General features: G+C 39.6%; 1 protein-coding gene across 1 annotated transcript; it reads left to right on the top strand.

Moving 5' to 3' along the window:
- Positions 1-1,681: 1,681 nt before the first annotated feature.
- On the top strand, positions 1,682-4,960 carry LOC308090485 (uncharacterized protein). The gene is made up of 6 exons (XM_080435691.1): positions 1,682-1,874; positions 2,276-2,307; positions 2,577-2,599; positions 2,714-3,145; positions 3,407-3,640; positions 4,103-4,960. Exons 4-6 carry the CDS (start codon positions 3,038-3,040, stop codon positions 4,322-4,324), a joined length of 564 nt encoding a protein of 187 aa, XP_080291817.1. The 5' UTR covers positions 1,682-1,874; positions 2,276-2,307; positions 2,577-2,599; positions 2,714-3,037; the 3' UTR covers positions 4,325-4,960.
- Positions 4,961-11,010: the final 6,050 nt, after the last annotated feature.

Raw genomic sequence — 11,010 nt, 5'->3', positions numbered from 1 at the left:
GCCTATAATATTTGCATTGATGAAAAGTAACTAAGTACTGTACATCTACTCAAACTTGAGTAAAATTGGAGTGAGCATGACTTTTGCCTCTTTAAAGTTTGCGTTTTCAAAAAATTGCTATAGCGCCCCCGTTTGACCAATTGGAGTAAGATTGGTTACAGTGATATTTGGAATGACCCTCCACATTACTGCAAATTCACAAACTCACAAAGAAATGTGAGTCTGCATGTATGTGTTAGGGGCAGATGAATAATTGTCATAAAACTGCAATATTCATTGGCTCATTAAAGCTTCATTTTTTCACTTAGAAAAAATCCGCCCCCAACGTTTTGTCGGCATAGGTCCAAAGTTCATCTGTAAAATGTTTCGTGCAGATTACTCAAAAATCAGAATGTGAAAGTTGTTCATCATGAGTAGACGCATGTGTGTATCGAAGTTTCATGGCTGTAGGTCAAACAGGGCATGAGTTGTACCTGTTCAAAGTTGGCATTTTCAATTGAGTGCTATAGCGCCACCTTTTGACGAAAGATTGTGAGATTTATTTATTGATCGTTTGTCATGACCATCTATCATATGGCCTTCGTAAAAAGCGTATGCACGGTTAAGCCAGAACTGCGAAAAGTGGCAGAAGAAGAAAAAATAAAGGCAACATTAGACGGAGCCTGCTGCCATGCTGGCAGCCTGGCCCCGTAACAATAAAGTAGCCTACTTTTGGACAGTGGTGGAATCAGTACTCAGATTTTTTACTTAAGTAAAAGTATCAATACTGCAGTGTAGAAATACTCTGTTACAAGTAAAAGTCCAGAATTAAAAATGTACTTGAGTAGAAGTACAAAAGCATTGGTATAAAAATGTACTTAAAGTACTAAAAGTAGAAAGTACTCATTATGCAGAATGTCACATTTCACACGTTTTCAAATGTATAAAATGTATAAAAATCTTTTGAAAATAGCAGATCTAAGCTCACAATGCGTTGCTTGGCGATGCATTGTGAGCTTGTAGATCGGCTATTTTCAAATGGCCGAAATGTATATAGGGCTGAGGTGGTTAATGGGTAATAATAGTCAAAATCTACAAAGTAACTAGTAACTAAAGTTTTCAAATAATTGTAGTGCAGTAAAAAGTACAATATTTGCCTCTGAAATGTAGTGGAGTAGAGGTAAAAGTACTGAAAATTGGAAGTACTCCAGTAAAGTAAAAAATACCTCAAAATTGTTCTTAAGTACAGTACTTGAATAAATGTACTTAGTTACTTTACACCACTGGATAAGGAAACAATTACTTTGTCTTTAAAATAACCTTAAAATATAAAATAAAAAGATTGAAGATTTACCATATAACAAACCACTTGTGGTTTATAAGAAGTTGCATTATTCAATGTCATCATCTCTTTCACTTCTTACAGGACCTAAGAGAACATCTGTGAAGTCAGACACTGAGGATGAGGAGCCAGAGGCTGCTCGTAAGTCATGTTTGTATAATAAGTGACTCAGAAACAGAATCTGAGGAAGGTAAGTCATACATGCAAATGACACACACACACACACACACACACACACACACACACACACACACCACACACACACACACACACACACACACACACACACACACACACACTAAAATGCACACACGCACGCCAGGGCAAAAAATAGTGAAATATGATCCCATTAATTATTTCAGTTCAATAATGCTTCAATAATGCTTCAATTCAATTTCAATAATGTTCAATAATGCTAATGTTCAATAATGCTCAGACACATAATGGAGAGAATTATGTGAACGAGTGAGTAACATTTGTTTTACATTCTCAGCTAAAAAACGGAAATATGATGTTTGTATAATAAGTGACTCAGAAACAGAATCTGAGGAAGGTAAGTCATACATGCAAATGACACACACACACACACACACACACACACACACACACACACACACACACACACACACACACACACACACACACACACACACACACACACACACACACACACACACAAACACACACACACACACACACACACTAAAATGCACACACGCACGCCAGGGAAAAAAATAGTAAAATATGATCCCATTCATTATTTTAATTAATGATAAAGTAGGGTACGTATCTAAACAAATGTGTTGCTGCTGTTATGAGTTGTCTTAAGACTTACAGAACTGTTAGTCAGAATTGAATAATGTGTTTAGAATTCACACAGCACTGTATTTCCAAAAAAAATCAAATCCTCCAAATAATGGAATGACTAATGACCCTTTCTGACTTCTCTTTAAGACCGTGAGGAGAAGAAACATCAAAGTGACAAGGTAGGAGTCAGAATGTTAAGCTTCATTTATCCTACTCCATGGCACAATGTGTCACTTTCCGCAAATAACTGCATTGTTAGCTTGAAAAGTTGATAAGTGACACGGTTGTTTAAATTCAACTTAAGATTGGCTGGCTGAATGAGTCTTATAAAAAACTATTGAATACTATATAAGACAATTTCAGTTGACGTGAAATGTTTGACTATAGTCAAATGATCTTTGCCAATGGAACAGACTGATGACTCCAATATGTTCTTTACATGAGAAAGCTGGCCCAAGTCGTGAACCCTGGGTAAGGATTTGATCTTCTCTAAGATTCCAATCTTCTTCAGATTTTTTTTAAACAGTCATGTATGAAATTATGTTGCTCATACCCCCCCCCCCCTTCTCTCTTTATGGCAAACAGAGGCAAACTCTCGAAGATCTCAATGCCATTGGTTATCGCAAGGATAAAGCCATAAAGGGAAAAGTGATCGAGAAATCTGGGCTCCGTCCTTATGAAACAAAGAAAAAGGAAAAACTTTTTTTGTTTTTTGTGGGCCTTGCTGATGACACAGGTGCTACCAGATTAACTGTGTATGGGAGGCCGCGTTTTTATGAAATTCAAGAGGGGCATTCCTACAAGTTCACAGATCTGCTTGTAGATGAGCAGGCCATAAGGGTTACGATTTGCACCGACATCTTAAAGCTGGGTCACAAGACTCCGCTCACAATTTCTGCTGACCTGGAAATGAAGGCCAAGATGTTAATTAATCCCCAGTGGCCAGTGTTCTCCATTGCAGAAGTTAAGAATTCGAAGGAAAAAACTGAAATGACCATCGAAGGAACCATAACAGATGTGAGTTGCCATCATTCTCAACCTTTAAGGAGACCCTTGATCACTTTTTGGCTTTTCTTTGAAAAGTATTCTCTGTACACAGTATGAAGTGAATCATTCTTAATGAGTTATATATCATTAATAAATTAATGATTGCACACAATTAAATGTGCAATGTAGGATTTTTTAGTTTTTTTAAAGGACAATTTCTTTCAAAGATAGTTATAACTTAATTTTGTAACAGGACCTCTCATGCTGCTCTCTGTTGTTCTCGTTATTCAGATGAAAAATACAGAAGACAAGAAGGTAAAAGGAGCGAGGACCAGAAAGAAGAAGCCGCATAAGCTGACCCTGCAGGATGACTCTGGATCTATTGCAGTGTGTTTCTGGGGTGATCAGGTTGGCCTGTACCGATCATTGTTGGTTGGAGACACCATCAGGGTGGCCAATGTCAGGTCCTCTGTGTTCATGGGAACAATGTCCCTCAATGCAACTACAATGACCAGGGTTTACCCGGTAAGTTAACTACAGTGAACATTTTGTTAAGTGTCGTGAACTTGTAGACAGGCTATTGTTGGCGAAGGGATTTGGTGAATAGGGAAATGGAGCGACTAAATATAGAACCCTGGGGGACCCCGGTCAACTAAGTATCGGGTTTAAGCTGTTAACATTTATAATATAAATGTGATCATTTGATCACACACACATTATTTCTGCGCAAGAACCTTAACCCATTGAAACCGGGAAAGAATCTGTGTCATTTTAGATTTTAGCGTTGGCTATTCAAAAACAGCAGATATACAAGCTCACAGCGTATCACTTTGTGCCGTGCTGTGAGCTTGTACATCTGCTATTTTTGAACATTTTTTTAAAATCTTGAAAGTGTTTGGAAAATTGTTGAATGATTTTTAGAATCATTAGAATCAGTATTTGTAGAATCGGCCTCAGGTCTAAATGAAGCCATGTCTTAACAAGCAGGTCAAAGCTGCCAGCGTCCAGACTGGACGAATGGAGATCATTGGAATCGTCAAGGCGAGCAAGATGGAGACGACACTGGAGGCAGAGCAAAAAATACAAAAGTTTGTTGTGGAATCCAAACTACTGGCAAAAGCGTGTGGGTTCAGACTGGAGGGAGACATCGAAGAAGATGAAATTGATGAAATGCCTTTTTTTTGCAAAGGTAACAATGCAAGGAAATAAAATTACAGCCATCACAAAAATGTAGGAAACAAACCTCCCAAACTGTATTTGTGATCTGTATTTCATTTATCCTGTAAAACATTCCGGGAACACCAGAATTTTCTTTTTATTTTCTTATCTGTTTACATTACACCTGGCTCTTCTATAACTACTGTTTGTAATGTTAGTAGTTGAGAAAAGTCTACAGTTCTGTGTATAAATAAATGTTTATGCAGTTTACCCACTTTATTATTCCACTTTATGTTACCAAAGGGAAGCAGAGAGCCTTCTAATTGGCCATTTGATTTAAGTTAAGATAGTTTGTGTGCTCATTGTGTTTCTGTGCTGTGTACTGGAGTTGTATGTTGTTATCAATCATTCCTCTGATAGGGTTAATAAAACTGACCAAAAGTTGGACCATGTGAATAATTGACTGTAAAATCCTATTCTAAACAGTGTTTGATGAAACAACCCATGTTGTGCATGTGTTATACTGTTTAAAGTCAAGGAAACATTTGATGATGTGTACATTAACTGGAGAGAAAACAAAAGTATATTGTAAATCGTGATGAACGTTTTATTGTGGATATTCCCTGCAATAAAGATGATCTCTAAATATGAGAATGTCTCTGACTTGGAGAGGAAATGTAAAAGTAATAGTGTGTTCATTTTCATTGTTTGTTTTATATTTGTCCAAGAAAAATAAGAAATTGTAGACATAAACATAAGGTGGGTTTGCTAATTTCTTAGTGCCATCGCTTCCATTCTCACTTGTTTAATCTGTATTCTGTGCAAGTTCTCTATCCTCAGTCTCCTGATTGGATAAAATAGGTATCCTGACCTGAAAATGCATTTTCTGTTTACTAAAGAGCAGGAGAGATGGGGAGACTCCTGTTAGTATATCAATGAGTATTATCCAAATATAGAGCTGTTTAACACTTATTTTAACAGAAGAAATATCAGTTATCTTACCTTTTAAAGAAACTATGTCTGCTAGCCTACAGCGCAGTGACACAATGTCACCATGGGGTGGGCTAGTTCTGGTCATGGCTCTGGTTCTGGTCAGAGCCAGTGGTGGATAGTAACTAAGTAAATGTACTCAAGTACTGTACTTAAGTACAATTTAAATGTACTTTTACTTTACTGGAGTATTTCCAATTTTCAATACTGTTACTTCTACTCCACTACATCTCAGGGACAGGGGTCATCAACATGATTTTGGTGACTCATAAAGTGTCGGAATGACATGCTCATTAATATATTGCAGGAGATTTTTGGTATTGTTGTACATGGTACTGTACATGATTGCATCAGGTGAGGACAAGACAGCTAGAAGTTAATGTTTGATAATAGCTACCTTAATTCTCTGAAAATAGCAAAATGTGTATTTAAAACTTTGTTGGAGAAACCTTTTATTTTTTGAAGACAATAGATTCATAAGTGGTGTAGCCCCGATCTCCAGGCTTTTATTGTTTAGTTTGGCTAAAAAATAAGTGTGGTCAGACAATTAAACGGTAGGAAGAGGGATCCATTTGCTACAAAGGCAAAGGAGGGCAGAACTGGACAAGTGAAGCTTGTTGAAAAAGATTTTCATCGTTGAGAGAAAGTGTTTCAAAGTGTCCAAAAATAACAATACATAACTATAATAACACACTCCACAATCATAATCAGTGGAAACTCTTGATCCACAGCCTGGTCCACAATCACCATCAGATCTCCAGCTTATACATTTGCTCACCTCTGATTAAAGTTAGGAGCCCTATAGCATGAAAGTAGTTGTGACTTGTGACACTGCATTCCTTTAAATCCTGTCATGCCCTTTATCATTATCTAATCACTCATAATGTACATACAGGTGTATGTTGTTTTTGACTCTGACTTATTTTTTGAAAAGAAAGGTCAGAGTCAAACACATCTTACAGTAGCCTACATCACATGCTTTACTTTCTCATCATGATAGAAAATGTCCCATCAAGATATCACCATAATGGAAAGAAACCACACCTATCGAAGCTACCATACCAATCCAAAAAATAGTTTTGGATTGGTAAAGTAGAACTGGTAGAACTTGATCTCCTCCTGACCTCAAGTAACACAGTCCTGTGAAAAGCCTATGACACGCACCCACTCACCTCTGCACCTAAATGACCCTTTGCTCATTCATGTGTGATGGAAGCACTGTACTGATGAGACCCAATTATTGAAATCCCAAATACTGAATAGACTTCCATCATGCCACATTTAATGCCTGTCTTAGCCTCCTGGCAGTCTTAAGGTTGTCTTCAGAATAGGTAACCTCTAACCCTGGCATCCCCATTTTGAGCACGGCCAAGTAAATAAATAAATAATTAGAAATCTTTCTGAAATGTTTCGAAAATACCACATCTACAATCTCTCAACATGTCATGAATGATGTAATGTATTGTGAGCTTTTAAAACAATGGCTTATATTTCTTTGTAAAATGTGTAGCACATTGGCATAGACAATATGGCATATTAGGAGTTCATTATGTAGTTCTGGTAATAACAAAAGAAACTAATACTGATCATTATTTGTATGTCTATAACTGATGGTCCATTGTGGAACCTTGGGCCGTCAACCTTTACTTTATAGAGTGCAGTCAGAAGACAGGCCTTGATAGCCACAGCGTTGATATACTGAATGTAATAGATAAGAACTTCAGAATTCTCCAGGCGCTCAACCGAACGCTTGTTTGCATGCAGACTTAGATGTGGAGCGAATTGCCTTCGTGATATATCAGGTCGTATTGTTTTAATATCATTAATTTGCTGTTCTTTTATTCACATAGTATAGAGGGAATCTCCCTTGTTTGTCAATAAAGATGCCTTGCGCATGTGAACGGTCATTTCTGTGTATGTCGTCTATAAACTGGACTTTAGGGTTTTATTGAACCAAGAGTGACAGGTCTGCCACGGCACATCAGCTGATGTGCCGTGGCAGACCTGTCACAATTCTGAAGTTCTTATCTATTACATTCAGTATATCAACGCTGTGGCTATCAAGGCCTGTCTTCTGACTGCACTCTATAAAGTAAAGGTTGACGGCCCAAGGTTCCACAATGGACCATCAACCCCTCCTTGGGTACGAATTCAGTACCCACAACAACACAAGATTAAAATCTAAACAGTACTTTATAGAAATTATCCATTAGCATAACATATTTCATGTTTAAAAAAATCAGGTCCCATTTTTCTCTTTTTGAGTCATGTGAGCCGAGGAAAACCCTTTTCTTTGAAGGGGAAACTCTGAACTAGGCTGGGGCAGTCCCAAACCTACCATCTGGACATGAGCTCTTATTGGGGACAATTACATCATTTGATTCCATATCGCATTGCTAAACTTAGGGTCCCTCAGTGGGGCATTCCCACTGAGTTTTCCTTTACAAGCAACTATTCTAACATGTGTAATATATATATATATTAAAAAAAAAGAAAAAATCATATATCTTGTTCTCTGTGTGCATTTTTGGTTTCTTCTCCAATTCCTCTGGTTGAGGTGGTCACTTTTCCGAGCCCGGAGGAGGAGGTTCCGACAGAGCCCAAGACTAGCCCCCCCCCCCCCAACCCATCCAGCGCCATTAACGAATGTACTTGGCACTGAATGAGCTAAGAGACGGAGGTCCCACTCCCGAGCCCCCGGGTCCGTACCCTCCTGGGGCCTGAGACCGGAGCCCCCCGTATTATACACAGGGGCCCCAACCCCCAAGCGCCAGTCAGATCCGTACCCTCCTTGAGGTCAAAGGTCGGGCGTAGATATCGTGCAGGGGTGTTCTTCGTCAAGTTCAGCATGGGGGCCCAGGTGGCAATATAATGTTTCTGTGGTGTGTATTGGGATAGCCCATATTTAATGTGCCTAAAGCTGCCAGGGAGATCGCTACGATCAGATTACGTCCCCCAACATTACTATCAAAATCAAAATCAAACTTATTATGTATTCTGGGGTCGTTCAGTGGCCTTGGGCAGCATAGATGTCGGGCCGTGTAAAAATCTCTCTGTTTGGTCTCTCAATACTACATCTGTCTCTAAAGAATATCACTTCGACATGAAAGTTTCTACAAGTATGAACTTTAGTATGGTCACTTAACATTATACTACTGTATATATATAATACTATACTATCTCAATATGAATATGCTATTATACTATACATATGCTATCATACTATTCCCTCCTTGACCTGCCACCCGGCAGGGCACACAGCATATGAATGTGCAGAGGCCACGGTGCCACCCTCCTTTACCTTGACTAAATGTAAAATGGTTCAAAGACTTATCTATAATTATTCAATCAAATTGATATTGGGTTGCACTTAAAGTTAATAAGTTAGTTAAATTTCATTCACCATTTTTGACATACACAACAACACATATCTTTGTGTGCAACATGTAATTGGAAACACAACAAAACAACTTTCCTGTGCTTTATGCACAGGTCAATTGACATTATTCTCGGGCTGTACAAAATTGTACAATTCTCTTCTGCAACCCATGACCTGTTTCAGAGAAATGGAAGGTTAACGACAGCAAAATTGTATACGTCTCTCCTGCAAGCAGTCGACCTGTTTTAGAGAAATGGAAGGTTAACGACAGCATAAACAACCTTAATCACACCTTGGTCAATCAGTGGTCACATGGTAATTGAAATAAACGTTAGGTCAATGATGAGCAAGATATTTGGATACATTTTACACTGCTCGGTTGCTGATGTAAAGTATGACCTCTTTTGAAGGTAGTGTAGTTTTCAGCCAGTCCACCGCAACTGGCAACAAGCTGCAAAGCAAATGTCAGCAATGTATGTAATCACTTGACCACTCTGCACCCAAAACCCGGCATGTTCTCATAATGTACACCAAACGCACTGACCATTAACATAAGAGGGAGATATTCTGAGCAGCACACACAAACACCTCACTTCGCTGTATGTGAATCAAATCAAGGCAGAGCACAGAAGGAGCCAACACGCACACAGCCCCGAAGTGTGCACCCTTCTGAGGCCATGGACCGTGCAGCTACCCCCGTGGTCATAAATGTTCTGCTAAGCGCGTCCAACGTGCTCGTGAGTCCCTCGACAACACAGCCTAACTTAAATGCAACAGAACTCCCTACATCAACTACCTTTCAATTCACGTAACTAATTTAGATAAGCATTTATGATATTTTGGTATCTTGTAAGCACTTAAGTCTTTCGAACCTCCCCACCGGGGCGCAGTCCCAGGCTAGACCCCTTTCCACTTGAGGTCTACACCCAGGTCACCCTGGATAGAGAGTTCATGTCTCCTGCTTCCCGGCGTCTTCTTTTCAAAGCCCACCGATCACAGGAGCATCACTCGCTTAGTAACTGTAGCACTCTGGCGGTCGCTTTCAGCTTGTGATGGCCTGACTGTACATTGAGCCGAACGCAGCGACCACACCCGCCTCCTGTCGGGGAGCACGCCATGGAATTAATGCTTTTTGCGATCCGACCGGCGGGTGACCCAGTCGATAGCGATCCCTTACCCGTAGGCGTGGTTGGCGCCCCAGGCAGGAAACCGACGGTCTTGTCCTGGCCCCGCTTGGCTACGGGAACCAGAATATTAACCGTTTTCACCCGCCTTGCCTGTAACCGGTGAGTCACGCACTCCCGTCCGGTTAGGTGTGGACTGTCATCCACGCACCATGTGCTGCCAACCCTAGGAGAGAGCGGCAGTCGGCACACCGACTAGACGGAAAACACAGCTAGGATGTTGATTCATCCTTGACAGAACACGGGGGCCCTTCAGTCTCTCCCCAGCACTATATATTGTCTTTAACGTGCTCTGGGAGCCTTGCGACCCCGCTGCCGCCTGTTTAGAGCAAGGGATTGGGGAGCCTATGTATGTCTATAACAAAACATAAATATCGATGAAAATGTCCATCACAAGCTGGCATGGTGATGACCCCTGCTCAGAGGCGAATATTGTACTTTTCCTCCACGACAATTATTTGAAAACTTTAGTTACTAGTTACTTTGTAGATTTTGATTATTATTACAAAACATACATTAACCACTTGACTTCAGCCCGATGCAACCCACTTCAGTGAAGCAACCATTAAGGGCTTGTATCGGCTATTTTCAAAAGACTTTTATACATTTTTTGAACTTGAACAATGATAATGAGTACTTTTACTTTTGGTAAGTATATTTAAGTAATACTTTTGTACTCTTAGGCCTACTCAAGTACATTTTTAATTCGAGACTTTTACCAAGTTGTAACAGAGTATTTCTACATTGTGGTATTGATACGTTTACTGTGAGTACTTTTCCCACCACTGTCTGCTAGCATACAGCGCAGTGAATGTCACTGTGAAGTGGGCTAGTTCTGGTCAGAGAAGAGATGGCTGTGGTCAGGTGACTTAAAGGGATAGTTCACCCCCAAAATGACTTTTTTTCCTATTGATTACACACCCAATGGAGACTTGAAAATCATGGATTTTATTTTGATTCCTAAACCAATAATTTGATGACCGGAGACATTAGCATCTTTCCGCCGGTCATCAAATTATTGGCTCGGGAATGCGACAAAAACAAAAAAATCTCCATGAATTCAAGGCTTCATGGGGTGTGTAATTGATTGAAAATAAGTAATATTTTGGGTGAACTATCCCTTTAATGATGAAAGGAAAACGAAACTACTATGATGAGTAGCCTATAAATAAAGGGGAGAAGTT

The sequence above is a fragment of the Gymnoscopelus braueri genome (genome assembly GCF_963280865.1).
Source record: "Gymnoscopelus braueri genome assembly, chromosome: 8".
NCBI lineage: Eukaryota > Metazoa > Chordata > Actinopteri > Myctophiformes > Myctophidae > Gymnoscopelus > Gymnoscopelus braueri.
This window is presented reverse-complemented; position numbering and strand designations above follow the sequence as displayed.

What these genes read in the sequence shown, in the direction of transcription:
- LOC308090485 (XM_080435691.1), top strand. Translation starts at nt 3,038, where the DNA reads ATGAAGGCCAAGATGTTAATTAATCCCCAGTGGCCAGTGTTCTCCATT. An exon ending in TCGAAGGAACCATAACAGAT is followed by an intron (nt 3,146 to 3,406) that starts GTGAGTTGCCAT and finishes CTCGTTATTCAG; the next exon opens with ATGAAAAATACAGAAGACAA. An exon ending in CAATGACCAGGGTTTACCCG is followed by an intron (nt 3,641 to 4,102) that starts GTAAGTTAACTA and finishes CTTAACAAGCAG; the next exon opens with GTCAAAGCTGCCAGCGTCCA.